Source organism: Oncorhynchus keta, chromosome 35 (genome assembly GCF_023373465.1).
Source record: "Oncorhynchus keta strain PuntledgeMale-10-30-2019 chromosome 35, Oket_V2, whole genome shotgun sequence".
In the NCBI taxonomy this organism is placed as follows: domain Eukaryota; kingdom Metazoa; phylum Chordata; class Actinopteri; order Salmoniformes; family Salmonidae; genus Oncorhynchus; species Oncorhynchus keta.
The window spans coordinates 48,505,681-48,521,846 of NC_068455.1; the positions used below are offsets into that span (position 1 = coordinate 48,505,681).

The 16,166-nt window shown below is 41.8% G+C and overlaps 1 protein-coding gene across 3 annotated transcripts in view; it reads left to right on the forward strand.

Annotated features, from left to right (window-relative positions):
* The window catches only part of nid2a (nidogen 2a (osteonidogen)), a 103,315-nt gene that overhangs the window by 59,755 nt on the left and 27,394 nt on the right, over positions 1-16,166 (forward strand). For all 3 annotated transcript variants that reach the window (XM_035752794.1, XM_052497092.1, XM_052497091.1), the window contains 4 exons: positions 1,696-1,821; positions 2,025-2,285; positions 11,603-11,842; positions 14,815-15,054. In XM_035752794.1, the coding sequence (XP_035608687.1) occupies positions 1,696-1,821; positions 2,025-2,285; positions 11,603-11,842; positions 14,815-15,054 (867 nt within the window). The remainder of the gene's footprint in view (positions 1-1,695; positions 1,822-2,024; positions 2,286-11,602; positions 11,843-14,814; positions 15,055-16,166) is intronic.

Genomic DNA, 16,166 nt, shown 5'->3' on the forward strand with positions numbered 1-16,166 from the left:
ATTCTGGTTGAGCCAGTTTGCGCTGTTCTGTGAAGGGAGTAGTATACAGCGTTGTATGAGATCTTCAGTTTCTTGGCAATTTCTTGTATGGAATAGCCTTAATTTCTCAGAACAAGAACAGACTGATGAGTTTCAGAAAAAAAGGTCTTTGTTTCGGGCCATTTTGAGCCTGTAATCGAACCCACAAATGCTGATGCTCTTGATCAGTGGTTCTCAACCCTGGTCCTCGTGACCCAAAGGGGTGCACATTTGTGTTTTTTCCCTAGCACTACACAACTGATTCAAATCACCAAAGCCTGAAAAGGAGTTGTTTATTTGAATCAGGTGTGTAGTGCGAGGGCAAAAACAAAAATGTGCACCCCCTTTGGGTCCCCAGGACCAGGGTTGAGAACCACTGCTCTCGATACTCAACTAGTCCAAAGAAGGCCCGTTTTTTTTTTATTGCTTCTTTAATCAGAACAGCCGTTTTCAGCTGTGGTTTTCTATTGATCAATTAGCCTTTTTAAATGATAAACTTGGTTGCTAATAATGGGCCTCTGTACGCCTATGTAGATATTCCATTAACAATCTGCCGTTTCCGGCTACAATAGTCATTTACAACATTAACCATGTCTACACTGTATTTCTTATCAATGTGATGTTATTTGAATGGACAAAAAGAAATGTGCTTTTCTTTCAAAAACAAGGACATTTCTAAGTGAGCCCAAACTTTTGAACGGTAAGTGTAAATCCAATCAATTATTAGAAAGCTGGCCGAGAGCAGTGTGTATAGTACATGGCCAGTAAGAATAGATTGTTCTTCTAGATCTTCAAATGTTCATAGATTCCAAGCAGGGTCAAATAATAATCTGGTGGTTGTGTGTGGTTTCTGTGAAGCACATCATGTCAATATCTTTATCCATGATGTGTATGTATTTTCTGCACAAGACCCTATGTCTGTAGGCCCTCTGACACACAATATCCAGGCCGCGGTGCATCCGTAGGGAAAACAGGGCTTTAAAACTGGCAGTTAGTAAAAAGAAATGTTAACACTTGGCAACCAAGACTCAGCAGCCAACAAAAGGTCAAACTATTAGCAAGAAATCCTATTAAGCCAAAAAATCACAATGATCAACGGTAGTTAGCAAACAAGAGGCAGCCAAAGCGCCACAGGTTACTCACAAAATTAAAAGGGAGTCCCATGTATTATTACTACTATTGGTTCAATGTTAATTCAGTTTAGTTATCATTATTGTAGCAGTAGAGGAGGAAAAGTAAGGCAAGTAAAGTTCTCACCCCCCCCCCCCTAAAAAGATTTAGATGCACTATTGTAAAGTGGCTGTTCCACTGGATGTCTTAAGGTGTATGCACCAATTTGTAAGTCGCTCTGGATAAGAGCGTCTGCTAAATGACTTAAATGTAAATGTAAAGTAAATGTGTAGTTATGTACCAGTTTATAAGCCTGGCTCGTGTGGCTACTAAGTTAGGTAATTTGCCTCCAGGCCGCTTAACACCACCTTTTATTTGACCCCTTCCTCCCTTTCTCCTCTCCTGATGTTGGCCATAGAACTAGAATCACTAGAGGGGACATTCAAGTTAAGGCTCTATAGTGGGTGAAAGACCCCTCCCACCAGAGCCCAGTTCTCTGATATTGTCCACTTGGCCTCATTTCTCATGTTTGGTGATTGAATCTACAGTATGCTTGTTGTGCCACAGACTTGGATGAGTGCCGCTCTCAGCCCTGCCATCCCCAGGCCACCTGCTCCAACACTCTGGGCTCCTTCCAGTGCCAGTGTCAATATGATTTCCAAGGAGACGGCTTCCAGTGTGTCCCTAGCAATGGTGATTCTCATTTAAACTTAGACTTCAAAGCAAACTAGATTAGCTTATGTGCCACACTGTCTCAAAATCTTAAAATGTGCACTAGGACTAGTAGTTAGTGGCACTGTCTTCCAACAAGCTTTGAGTCACCATAGATATGGGACTTAGGCTAGTTGTACTGAATCTTGTCTCAGGTCTTGTTTGCCATGTGTCTTGGTTCTCAGGGCATCCGGAGCGCCCTAAGACACAGTGTGAGCAGCACAGAGACAGCCTGCAGGGTGGGCTGTCTCCCCGAGGGCCTCGGCCTGTTTCTGGAGGCCTTGCTCCGGGGGCCTTTGTTCCCCAGTGTGATGAGCAGGGTCAGTACAGAGCCCTGCAGTGCCACGGCTCCACAGGACACTGCTGGTGTGTGGACAGTAGGGGGCAGGAGAGAGCAGGGACCAGGACTTTGCCCAGAACTCCCCCCACCAACTGCGACAGACCAGGTGAGACCTGCTCAGACACAGCATATCACATGCACACACATACTGAACACACTTTTCAAAGAGACAGCACTTAAAAAATATATAATGTTTTCAATGGAGCAAATGTTTCTATTTCACACAAAGTTGAAAATAGTGATAATAGCCTCTCTCTTGTGTAAAACCTCACATATTTTCTCTGAGGAAAAAGGCGATATGATCAAGCGCGGAACACTGTGGTGTGTAGAGACGAGAATAAGTGTATGGTCTTTTTACACTAAGGAAATATGTGAAGTAAGATCTGCCTTACTTCAATGTCAGATTTGCTGTGTGTAAAAAGGCTCTTAGCAATGTTCATCTGGATCTTACGTCCCCAGTATGATCTATTGTCAGTTTGTTGTGTTAAACTGTTACGTTGTCCCATCAAGTTTGTCTTTTGGTAAACCTAAACTCTTCTGACCCCCATCTTTTGACTGTCGATATTTCTGACTGACCGTCTCAATTCAGGTATATGTAGCAACATTTGAAATTGTGTTTTTTACATTGGTTAAAAGTAGAGACTCAGAATTAGAAAATGCTATATCATACACTACAGTTGAGGAACAATGGAAAAGTAAACATGCTTTGAAAGTTGATAAACTTGCTGTCTCACTTTTGAGAAAATTACCCTTGAATGTTTTTGTAAACCTACTGGAGAGCTCTTATTTGTCTACACTCATTCAGCATTGTTCACACCTTCTTAACCTGTTGCGACGAGCCATCCCGGATCCGTGATCGTGAATACAGCCTCAAGCTCATTACCATAACGCAACGTTAACTATTCATGAAAATCGCAAATTAAATGAAATCAATATGCTAGCTCTCAAGCTTAGATTTTTGTTAACAACACTGTCATCTCAGATTTTCAAAATATGCTTATCAACCATAGCAAAACAAGCATTTGTGTAACAGTATTGATAGCTAGCGTAGCATTTAGCGTAGCATTTAGCGTTAGCATTCAGCATGCAACATTTTCACAAAAAACAGAAAAACATTCAAATAAAATCATTTACCTTTGAAGAACTTCAGATGTTTTCAATGTGGAGACTCAGTTAGATAGCAAATGTTCAGTTTTTACAAAAATATTATTTGTTTAGGACAAATCGCTCCGTTTTCTGCGTCACGTTTAGCTACGAAAAAAAACTGTATCCAGGATTGTGTAAATCTATCTGCAAGCTCATTAGCCTAACGCAACGTTAACTATTCATGAAAATCGCAAATGAAATGAAATAAATCTATTTGCTCTCAAGCTTAGCCTTTTGTTAACAACACTGTCATCTCAGATTTTCAAAAATATGCTTCTCAACCATAGCAAAACAAGCATTTGTGTAACAGTATTGATAGCCTAGCATAGGATTATGCCTGACATTCAGCAAGCAACATTTTCACAAAAACCAGAAAAACATTAAAATAAAATCATTTACCTTTGAAGAACTTCAGATGTTTTCAATGAGGAGACTCTCAGTTAAATAGCAAATGTTCAGTTTTTACAAAAAGATTATTTGTGTTGACAAATCGCTCCGTTTTCTTCATCACGTTTGGGTAAGAAAATGTTTTTCACATATCTATCATGTTTTTCACATATCTATCGACGATAAATCCATCGTGGCAGTTGACTTTCTCTTCTGAAGAAATGGAACGGCGCATGGACCTAAAGATTACGCAATAATTTCGACATAGGACACCGGGCGGACACCTGGTAAATGTAGTCTCTTATGGTCAATCTTACAATGATATGCCTACAAATACGTCACAATGCTGCAGACACCTTGAAGAAACGACACAAAGGGCAGGCTCATTCCTGGCGCATTCACAGCCATATAAGGAGACATTGGAACACAGCGCCTTCAGAATCTGGGGCATTTCCTGTATGAAACTTCATCTTGGTTTCGCCTGTAGCATTAGTTCTGGGGCACTCACAGATAATATCAGTTCTGGAAACGTCAGAGTTTTTTCTTTCCAAAGCTGTCAATTACATGCATAGTCGAGCATGTTTTCGTGACAAAATATCTTGTTTAAAACGGGAACGTTTTTTATCCAAAAATTAAAAGAGCGCCCCCTATCTCGAAGAAGTTAAGCCTTAGCCCCACCCATCTCTTTAAGGATTGACATGTGAGGCCATGTACCAAAGATTTAAAGACGAAAGGCTGGTTTATATTACATCTATCGACAGTTGGCCCAGTGACATCATGAATATTCTATTATCATCTAACATCAAACATGTCATTGACGTTATGAAAAAGTATAAACACAAAAACTACAGTCGGCATGATATCAGCAGCTTGGTGGTCCAAAATAGCTAGTGTATTTTAACACCAATAAACTAATCCGTTCAAAAATGTATTTAGTATATGTCAGTCTAGCAAACCAGGAAACTAAAAGCAACTTTCTAAACAATGTTTTGGTTCATTTCTAGCTTGTTAGCTAATGCTAAGTTAGCTGGCTTGCCAGTTCAAATAATAACCATAGCATATAGCTGACATCTTCACTTTAAAAAAATAAAAATATTTTACCTTTATTTAACTAGGCAAGTCAGTTAAGAACAAATTCTTATTTTCAATGACAGCCTAGGAACAGTGGGTTAACTGCCTGTTCAGGGGCAGAACGACAGATTTGTACCTTGTCAGCTCGGGGATTTGAACTTGCAACCTTCCGGTTACTAGTCCAACGTTCTAACCACTAGGCTACCCTCCCGCCCCTTTAGCAAATTTGTATTCATTATTACAGGAAAATAAACTCACAACATGATCCTTATTTACAAGGTAATGGCGAGCCAATTATAGAAAATAGTTTACCGTTGTGAGTGTGACAAAATAGAAGCAGGGCATTCTACCGGAGAATATTAGAACTTGGACATTGTCTCGTTGGCCGAATGTTTTATCCTAATTTCACTTTGGTGCAGGTCATTTTATTCTTCACAATACCATCTCTGGTAAACACATACACAGAAGGTGTAGTAAAATGGTTACTTGCATAGTGAAGTCTTTTGTTTAGACATGTAGCTAGCTAAACTATGAACCATAATCCCAAATCATAATGTTACTACCCTGCATGAATCTGCAGGTAGTTAACCAACCAGGTTCAATGTTCGCTAGCTAGCTAACCTTAGGCTATAACTAGCAATGCAAATGGCTCTGAGATCCGAATAATATTACTACACAGATCATACATGTAACATTAGCAAGCTAGCTAACAGTACACTTTAACTTGAAATGAAAACGACTTTCTGACTAAATGAAATGTATAATATCTGAAAATGTAGCTAGCTATCTTATCCGTAGATGGACGCTTCTCCTTCTGTCACGTATGCCATGGTTGGCCTTAGTTTGAAGATGTAATCCAGAGACATGTGTTTTATAAAACAGACTTCTGTGTGTTCTCTTTGACTCCCTCTGCATATGTGCAATCAAATGCCATAATTCTCTCCATTTCGTCAGCTATCATACACTCATTCCACCGGGCATTCGACTGATTTCAAAACTCGGTCCTCCAGAAAGTGGAGACAAACACTTTTGCAATTCTACTACGTGATATATATATATATGTTTTAAAGCTGCATTAGAAAGGATTACTTACACATCCTGACCAGCTCATGTTATAGACATAACATGGCAGACCAATCCAAACTCATCTCTCGGCATGTCCAGCCCATCAAATCTATTTATATAGCCCTTCTTACATCAGCTGATATCTCAAAGTGCTGTACAGAAACCCAGCCTAAAACCCCAAACAGCAAGCAATGCAGGTGTAGAAGCACAGTGGCTGGTAAAAACTCCCTAGAAAGGCCAAAACCGAGGAAAAAACCTAGAGAGGAACCAGGCTATGAGGGGTGGCCAGTCCTCTTCTGGCTGTGCCAGGTGGAGATAACAGAACATGGCCAAGATGTTCAAATGTTCATAAATGACCAGAATGGTCAAATAATAATAATCACAGTTGTTGTAGAGGGTGCAACAAGTCAGCACCTCAGGAGTAAATGTCAGTTGGCTTTTCATAGCCGATCATTGAGAGTATCTCTACCGCTCCTGCTGTCTCTAGAGAGACAGGTAGCACATCCTGTGAACAGGTCAGGGTTCCAGAACAGTTGAAACTGAAGCAGCAGCACGGCGTCATCATGTCAGGTAGTCCCGAGGCATGGTCCTAGGGCTCAGGTCCTCCGAGAGAGAGAAAGAAAGAGAATTCGAGAGAGCATACTTAAATTCACACAGGACACCGGATAAGACAGGAGAAGTACTCCAGATATAACAGACTCTAGCCCCCGACACAAACTACTGCAGCATAAATACTGGAGGCTAGACAGGAGGGGTCAGGAGACACTGTGGCCCCAACCGATGATACCCCCGGACAGGGCCAAACAGGCAGGATATAACCCCACCCACTTTGCCAAAGCACAGCCCCCACACCACTAGAGGGATATCTTCAACCACCAACTTACCGTCCTGAGACAAGGCCGAGTATAGCCCACAAAGATCTCCGCCACGGGACAACCCAAGGGGGGCGCCAACCCAGACAGGAAGATCATGTCAGTGACTCAACCCACTCAAGTGATGCACCCCTCCTAGGGACGGCATGGAAGAGCACCGGTAAGCCAGTGACTCAGCCCCTGTAACAGGGTTAGAGGCAGAGAATCTTAGTGGAGAGAGGGGAACCGGCCAGGCAGAGACAGCAAGGGCGGTTCGTTGCTCCAGAGCCTTTCCATTCACACTGAAGAGATGAGTCTTTAGTAAAGGTTGAGATTGAGTCTGCGTCTCTCACATGGGTAGGCAGACCATTCCATAAAAATGGAGCTCTATAGGAGAAAGCCCTGCCTCCAGCTGTTTGCGTAGAAATTCTAGGGACAATTAGGAGGCCTGCGTCTTGTGACCGTAGCGTACGTGTAGGTATGTACGACAAGACCAAATCGGAAAGATAGGTAGGAGCAAGCCCATGTAATGCTTTGTAGGTTAGCAGTAAAACCTTGAAATCAGCCCTTGCCTTAACAGGAAGCCAGTGTAGGGAGGCATATGATCAAATTTGGATGATCAAATTATCTCAGCCAATCATGGCTAGAGGGTAGGTTTCTGTCTTTTTCCGTGGCTAAACCAACTAGGCTCGTAATTTAACAATTGTATTCATATTTACAGATGGCATACACGTTTGTTATTAAGGCACATGAAAGTTCACATGTTCCAGAAGGCATATCTGCCAAAAAAACGCATTTTGATTTTAAAAAACGTTTACATTCAAATGCCGCTCCTGTGAAGTAGTGACGCGCGATGTACGCCTAGTTTCCTGAAACTAGTCACATTTACTCTATGGCGAAACCTGTTGACATATTAATCTAGACACTTTCTATTATAATCCTACATATTAAAACCATCCAGCGACGATCTCCCTCTCTCTTGAACCTCATATACGATGTGTCCACATTGTCTGTAAGTGCTTATTTTTCTGAGAGAAGCAGTAATTGCCTCATTAAACATACTATACTAGTGGTACAAACTTCCAGATGCCACGACAGATTCAACATAGCTTTTGAAGGACTTGGGGAAAATAAAAATAAAACTTTTTTTTGTTTGACCCTGAGAGGGAAGTGTGGAAGTGTTTTCATCCACAAAGCTGTCAGGGAGAGTGAGAGGCCTCAACGAAACACCAGTTAAGTGTTGACACCCCCTAGAAACAGGTTTTTCAAAAGGTCGAGGATTTTCTCTCTTGGCAGATGGTTTTGCCTACTGGAATCCATGTTATATCTACACTTTCCGATGGCTCATTGGTGATTTCAACTAATTAGACACAGCAATGCTCAAAGAAAACAGCAATATCGGGCCGATTTCCACACTGGATAACTTCTGGCTTCTCAAATTTTTTAGAAAACTGATTGCCTCAACGAAAATAATTTAGGAAACTTAAATAGCTGAAACTTAAGTAGCTGACTTTATGATTTCTCTGTACATAAAAAACACTAGTTAAATTAAATATATATGGTGAAGTGAACACGACAATCTTTTTTTAAGTCAGTCACTTAATAAGTATAAGTTGCAGTACTTGAAAGGCTTGAGTTTAGTAAAAATCCACCTTACTTAAAAACGATAATTTACCATTAATCAAATGTAACTAAGTTTACAAAAGAATTTGGAAAACTGATGACCTTAATTGGATCAATTAGCCTTAACTCAAATATAATCAGTAAACACACAGCTGTTAGTTAACTACACTCAAATAGCAAAAGTTCAGAAGCGTGCTGTCTTCCTCTGTATTGGCTTTAGCCTAGAGCTCAGAGAGAGCAGAGAGCGGTTGAGACATGTTTACGTAGTTGATCGGCCCAAGACAGTAGTATCCCCAGCCCTCTCTCCCCTATTCCCTCACTGCAAACCCCAATGTGCTGTCATTACTCCATTTAAAAAAACTGTTGCACTAAATATATCGGAGTACAGTTACATGAAGTGATTTTGTAGTTATTACTCGAACCGATAGTTACTGTGACCCTGTAGGTCGTCCACATTTAAGTTGTATCAACTTGAAAATGTTGATTAATGCCCCCACTAAAGCATGCCTGCAATATAATTTCCCAGTGTGCCTTGCCTTTTAGAGTGAATTGGAAAGTTACCACTCAATAACTGTATTTGTTAGAGACAGAGACATGGTTGTTAAACTCATTAATTTTCAGTCCTTTGGCCTCCACCAAGTGAGTTCCTAGGCGAATGTTATCATTATAATTAAACTCGTTATCATTATAATTAAAGTCGGAAGTTTACGTACACCTTAGCCAATTACATTTAAACTCAGTTTTTTTCACAATTCCTGACATTCAATCCCAGTAAAAATTCCCTGTCTTAGAACAGTTAGGATCACCACTTCATTTTAAGTATATGAAATGTCAGAATAATAGTAGAGAGAATTGTTTATTTAAGCTTTTATTTATTTCATCACATTCTCAGTGGGTCAGAAGTTTACATACACTCAATTAGTGTTTGGTAGCATTGCCTTTAAATTGTTTTACTTGGGTCAAACGTTTCGTGTAGCCTTCCACAAGTTTCCCAGAATAAATTGGGTGAATTTTGGCCCATTCTTCCTGACAGAGCTGGTGTAACTGAGTCTGGTTTGTAAGGCCTCCTTTCTCGCACACACTTTTTCAGTTCTGCCCACAAATGTCTATAGGATTGAGGTCAGGGCTTTGTGATGGCCACTCCAATACCTTGACTTTGTTGTCCTTAAGCCATTTTGCCACAGCTTTGGAAGTATTCTTGGGGTCCCATTTGCGGCCAAGCTTTAACTTTAACTGATGTCTTGAGATGTTGCTTCAATATATCCACCAAATTGTCCTACACATGATGCCATCTATTTTGTGAAGTGCACCAGTCCCTCCTGCAGCAAAGCACCCCCACAACATGATGCTGACACCCCCTTTTTCCTCCAAACAAAACGGTGGTCAATATTGCCAAACATTTCTATTTTTGTTTCATTAGACCAGAAGACATTTCTCCAAAAAGTACAATCTTTGTCCCCATGTGCAGTTGCAAAACGTAGTCTGGCTTTTTTATGGCAGTTTTGGAGCAGTGGCTTCTTCCTTGCTGAGCGGCCTTTCAGGTTATGTCGACATAGGACTAGTTTTACAGTGGCTATAGATACTTTTGTACCTGTTTCCTCCAGCATCTTTCCAAGATCCTTTGCTGTTGTTCTGGGTTTGATTTGCACTTTTCGCACCAAAGTACGTTCATCTCTAGGAGACAGAACGCGTCTCCTTCCTGAGCGGTAGGACGGCTGCGTTGTCCCATGGTGTGTATACTTGCGTACTATTGCTTGTACAGATGAACGTGATACCTTCAGGTATTTTGAAATTGCTCCCAAGAATGAACCAGACTTGGAAGAGGTCTACCATTTTTTTTCTGAGGTCTTGTCTGATTTCGTTTGATTTTCCCATGATGTCAAGCAAAGAGGCACTGGGTTTGAAGGTAGGCCTTGAAATACATCCACAGGTTCACCTCCAATTGACTCAAATTATGTCAATTAGCCTACCAGAAGCTTCTAAAGCCATGACATCATTTTCTGGAATTTTCCAAGCTGTTTAAAGGCACAGTCAACTTAGTGTATGTAAACTTCTGACCCTCTGGAATTGTCATACAGTGAATTATAAGTGAAATAATATGTCTGTAAACAATTGTTAAAAAAATTACATGTGTCATGCACAAAGTCGATGTCCTAACCGACTTGCCAAAACTATAGTTTGTTAACAAGACATTTGTGGAGTGGTTGAAAAACGAGTTTTAATGACTCCAACCTAAGTGTATGTAAACTTCCGACAACTGTGCATTAGCTATCTCATAAGGCCTTATTATGAGGCCTAGCTTTACCCTAATACAGTGGCCTGAAACTCATCATTTACAGGCCACATCAGGTCTGCAAGTAATGGTTGCAAAATTCTGTTAATTTTCCCAGATTTAAAAACAAATTCCGTTTGAAGGATTTCCAGGACTTTTCCATCCGGGAATTCTGTAAAACCTTGGAAAATTGCCTACATTATGCATTATTATGCATTATGCAGGCTTGCAAAGTGAATTGTCATTTTTATTTTTTATTTTTTTATTTTACCCCTTTTTCTCCACAATTTTGTGATTTCCATTTGGTAGTTACATTCTTTTCCCATCGCTGCAACTCCCGTACGGACTTGGGAGAGGCAAAGGTCAAGAGCCATGCATCCTCTGAAAGCCACACTGCTTCTTGACACACTGCTCTCTTAACCCAGAAGCCAGGCGCACTAATGTGTCGGAGGAAACGACCGTGTCAGCGTGCATGCGCCCGGCCTTCCACAGGAATCGCTAGAGCGCGATGCGACATGGCCGGCCAAACTCTCCCCTAACCCGGACGACGCTGGGCCGCCAATTGTGCGTTGCCTCATGGGTCTTCCGGTTGCTGCTGACTGCGACACAACCCGGGATTGAACCCGGATCTGTAGTGACGCCTCAAGCACTGCCGGGCTATAGACCGCTGCAGATGCAAAAGTTCAAACTAAATGATTGGATTACTTTAGAAAAATGTATGTATTTGATATTTGTGTAGCATAAGATTAATCAATCAATCACTCAGTGTACATGAATAAACACAGATATTAAAAACATTTTTTTTTAAAGTAGAGCACACTGGGAAAGTTAATTTGTTATCATAACTTTAAAAAATAGAGTTGGTTTGACATCTCATTGAGTTGAATCAGTGCCACATAAACATTTTAAATTCAACCTACTATAAGTATTTAAGTTGGCACAACAACTAAGAGAATTGTGTCTCTGTATGTGCATGTGTGTCTGAGCACCCTTTACCTGTCTCTACAGATCACACTGAGAGGCCTAAGACTCAATGTGAACACCACAGAGACAGTGTCCAGACAACCAGTCCTGAGGGGTACTCCATCGTGGAGGGTTTTTTACCCCAGTGTGATGAGCAGGGTCAGTACAGAGCACTGCAGTGTCACGGTTCTACAGGACACTGCTGGTGTGTGGACAACAGGGGGCAGGAGAGGACAGGGACCAGGAAACCACCCGGTACTGGCCAGCCTAACTGTGATGAACCAGGTAAGAGTTTTAACTTTAATGACCCGCTCTGCTGATTTTTATGTGTCTTGCACACAGACAAACTTTTGATGGTCTTACAGGAGTAGCATCCCACACTGACACCAATACAGCAAATTCAGGGAGAAGTCTGACTGGGACTCAAACTCATGTCAGTCCAATACCTAAGTTATTACACTAAGTGTCCCAAGCCTGTTGACAAGGTCGCTAGGTGTTGTACTATCGACCATACACTATACTAGATTTTGACCAATCCCATGGCCGCTCGCAAAATCGGTTGTTGCAGCATTACTTTTGTTACGAATTGCATGTGGAGATGCACATATTGTAAAATGTTTAAAAAAAATACCAAAATATGTAAAAACAGATTTTTTTGGACTGTACTGTATACCTTTCATTTCCAATGGCATATGTTCAAGCTCAATATATTCCTTGAGCCCGTTTGCTTTGTTATAATTAACTGTGGTGCATAGTGTGTAGATTTCTGGAAAATCATAAGCCAAAAAACTGCAAATCCCTATCTCCACTAGCCTTCCCATAGACGAATGTTACTAAATTTACTAGCGGTAGCTAGCTGACAAGCTAACTGAAGCAAGCAAGCAAGCATGGTAAGGAATTCTGGATTTTAACTGGTCGCTGAACACAAGTTATCGATCTTTTAGTAGCTAGCTAATTAAGTTGCCATTTGGGCGACGTAAAAAGTTCTCCCTATCCCCATTTAAATTTTACCTAGCCAGTTAACTTGTTGGCGAGCTCCAGTTAACGCAACTGGGCTAGCTTTTGGGCTAGCTACCAAAGACAATACCTATCATGCTACCACATGTAATAAACGATAATAAAGCAAACACCTTGACTCAAGGCCTGAGCATAGACATTTACTACCAGAATGAAAGGTATAATCTATTGCTTTGACATATGTGATCATTCTTTTACATTTAGTTTTACCAAGTTAGTATTTTGTACCGGAATTACCACCACAACCTATTTTTATTTTATTTTTTTACTTCACTTTTATTTCACCAGGTAGGCTAGCTGAGAACAAGTTCTCATTTGCAACTGCGACCTGGCCAAGATAAAGCAAAGCAGTGTGACACAGACAACAACACAGAGTTACATATGGAGTAAACAGTAAACAAGTCAATAACACAATAAACAAATCAATGACACAGTAGAAAAAAGTCTATATACAGTGTGTGCAAAAGGCATGAGGAGGTAGGCCATAGGAGCGAATAGTTAAAATTTTGCAGATTAACACGGGAGTGATACATGAGCATATGATGATGTGCAAGTAGAGATACTGGTGTGCAAAAGAGCAGAAATGTAAATAAAATAAAAACAGTATGGGGATGAGGTAGATTGGGTGGGCTATTTACAGATGGACTATGTACAGCTGCAGAGATCGGTTAGCTGCTCAGACAGTTGATGTTTAAAGTTGGTGAGGGAAATAAAAGTCTCCAACTTCAGTGATTTTTGCAATTCGTTCCAGTCACTGGCAGCAGAGAACTGGAATGAAAGGCGGCCAAAAGAGGTGTTGGCTTTGGGGATGATCAATGAGATATACCTGCTGGAACGTGTGCTACGGGTGGGTGTTGTTATTGTGAACTGAGATAAGGCGGAGCTTTACCTAGCATAGACGTATAGATGACCTGGGTCCAGTGGGTCTGGCGACAAATATGTAGCGAGTGCCAGCTGACTAGAGCATACAGGTCATAGTGGTGGGTGATATAAGGTGATTTGGTAACAAAACGGATGGCAGTGTGATAGACTGCATCCAGTTTGCTGAGTAGAGTGTTGGAAGTTATTTTGTAGATGACATCGCCGAAGTCGAGGATCGGTAGGATAGTCAGTTTTACTTGGGTAAGTTTGGCGGCGTGAGTGAAGGAGGCTTTGTTGCGAAATAGAAAGCCGATTAGATTTTTGATTGGGGATGTTTAATATGAGTCTGGAAGGAGAGTTTACAGTCTAGCCAGACACCTAGGTATTTATAGTTGTCCACATATTCTAGGTTGGAGCCGTCCAAGATGTTGATGTTAGTCGGGTGGGCGGGTGCGGGCAGCAAACAGTTGAAAAGCATGCATTTGGTTTTACTAGCGTTTAAGAGTAGTTGGAGGCCACGGAAGGAGTTTAGTTAGCACAGTGTCCAAGGAAGGGCCAGAAGTATACAGAATGGTGTCATCTGCGTAGAGGTGGATCAGGGAATCGCCCGCAGCAAGTGTGAAATCATTGATATATACAGAGAAAAGAGTCGGCCCAAGAATTGAACCCTGTGGCACCCCCATAGACTGCCAGAGGTCCGGACAACATGCCCTCCGATTTGACACACTGAACTCTGTCTGCAAAGTAATTGGTGAACCAGGCGAGGCAGTCATTAGAAAAACCAAGGCTATTGAGTCTGCCGATAAGAATACGGTGATTGACAGAGTCGAAAGCCTTGGCCATGTCGATGAAGACGGCTGCACAGTACTGTCTTTTATCGATGACGGTTATGATATCGTTTAGTACCTTGAGCGTGGCTGAGGTGCACCCGTGACCGGCTCTGAAGCTTGATTGCACAGTGGAGAAGGTACGGTGGAATTCAAAATGGTCAGTGATCTGTTTACTAACTTGGCTTTCGAAGACTTTAGATAGGCAGGGCAGGATGGATATAGGTCTGTAACAGTTTGGGTCTAGGGTGTCACCCCCTTTAAAGAGGGGGATGACCGTGGCAGCTTTCCGATCTTTAGGGATCTCGGACGATACGAAAGAGGTTGAACAGGCTGGTAATAGGGGTTGCAACAATGGCGGCGGATTGTTTTGGAAAGAGAGGGTCCAGATTGTCTAGCCCAGCTGATTTGTACGGGTCCAGGTTTTGCAGCTCTTTCGCAACATCTGCTGTCTGGATTTAGGTGAAGGGGAAGCTGGGGAGGCTTGGGCGAATAGCAATGTATGATTGGGTTGATCAGTTCCCTAGTTTAACCCCTTACCTGTCTCTACAGATCTTCCTGAGAGGGCCAAGACTCACTGTGAGCAGCATAAAGACAGTGTCCAGACGATCAGTCCTGAGGGGTACCCTATCCCGGGGGTCTTTGTGCCTGAGTGCGATGAGCAGGGTCAATACAGAGCCCTGCAGTGCCACGGTTCTACAGGACATTGCTGGTGTGTGGACAGCAGGGGGCAGGAGAGGGCAGGGACCAGGAAAGGACCTGGCACTCGCCAGCCTAACTGTGATGAACCAGGTAGGAGTTGTAACTTTAATGACCCCCTCCACTCATTTTTATGCATCTTTCACACAGACACACATTTGATGGCTTTACAGGAGTAGCATCCCACACTGACACCAATGCAGCAAATTCAGGGAGAAGACCGAATGGGCATTTCTCGTCGATCGCCAAACATTTCTGTAAAAAACCCAACGACAAAGCCTTGTGTTCCTATTTTTTTTAAATTAGTCTCGGCTGTCGGTGGTAGGTGCAGCTAATTCAGCTGTTGCCATTTAATGTGTCTGAAGGTACAAATACTGCCTTCCCGGTGAGCCTGGAGAGGAAATCAAGTGCACTAGTCCATTGCTGGCCAATCAGATTGCTCAGATGACCGAGTCTGCATTAACGTAGCAGGCATAAAAGAAAGCTATGGCAAAATTGATACTGTGAGATTTCAAAACGTTTAAAACCATGACGAGAGAGAGACTATCAACGAATACAGCAAAGAGCTGCTGTTTTTATGAGTGAGTTCATGTTTAAGTTCTTACTCAGCACGGTCACTACTTTGTATTCAAAACTTTTATAAGCCATTAAATGCGCATTCTTCCTATTTCCACTCAACGCTACAACAAGCAGTGCGACAGTAATGAATGAGAAGGTAAGTGTGTTGTTGTTATTATTAACGGCTTGGGTATTTTTTAATATCAAGGAATATTTCACTTTCTTTGTTCATAGGAGTAACAACATGAATTTGTGCATGAGGCAGAAATAATGCGGTGCGACTCGAGTTTTCGCCATCAGCTGGAAGACTGTGTCCCTTTTTGGTCAGTGGAGGAAAGGGAGAGCTGAGGGATGTTGAGAGACAGACTGTCAGGACCCGGTTACGAACCCGGGTCTCCGGAGTGAGAAACAGTCACTTAACCAACTGAGCCACGAATAGTCGGCAGAACCCAGAAGATGAGGCAGACACAGCAGTACTTGAGACGGTGTATTTAATTAAGTAAAAAGTGAAGTTCTTCAGGAAAACATGTAACTCCACAACCTCAAAAGGAATCCTACAAGAACAAAGGTAATCCTCCAAGACAAAAAAGGTAAATCCACAAGGTGGAAGGTAAGCACAAAAAGCCTCAAAAGATACTCAAAAAACA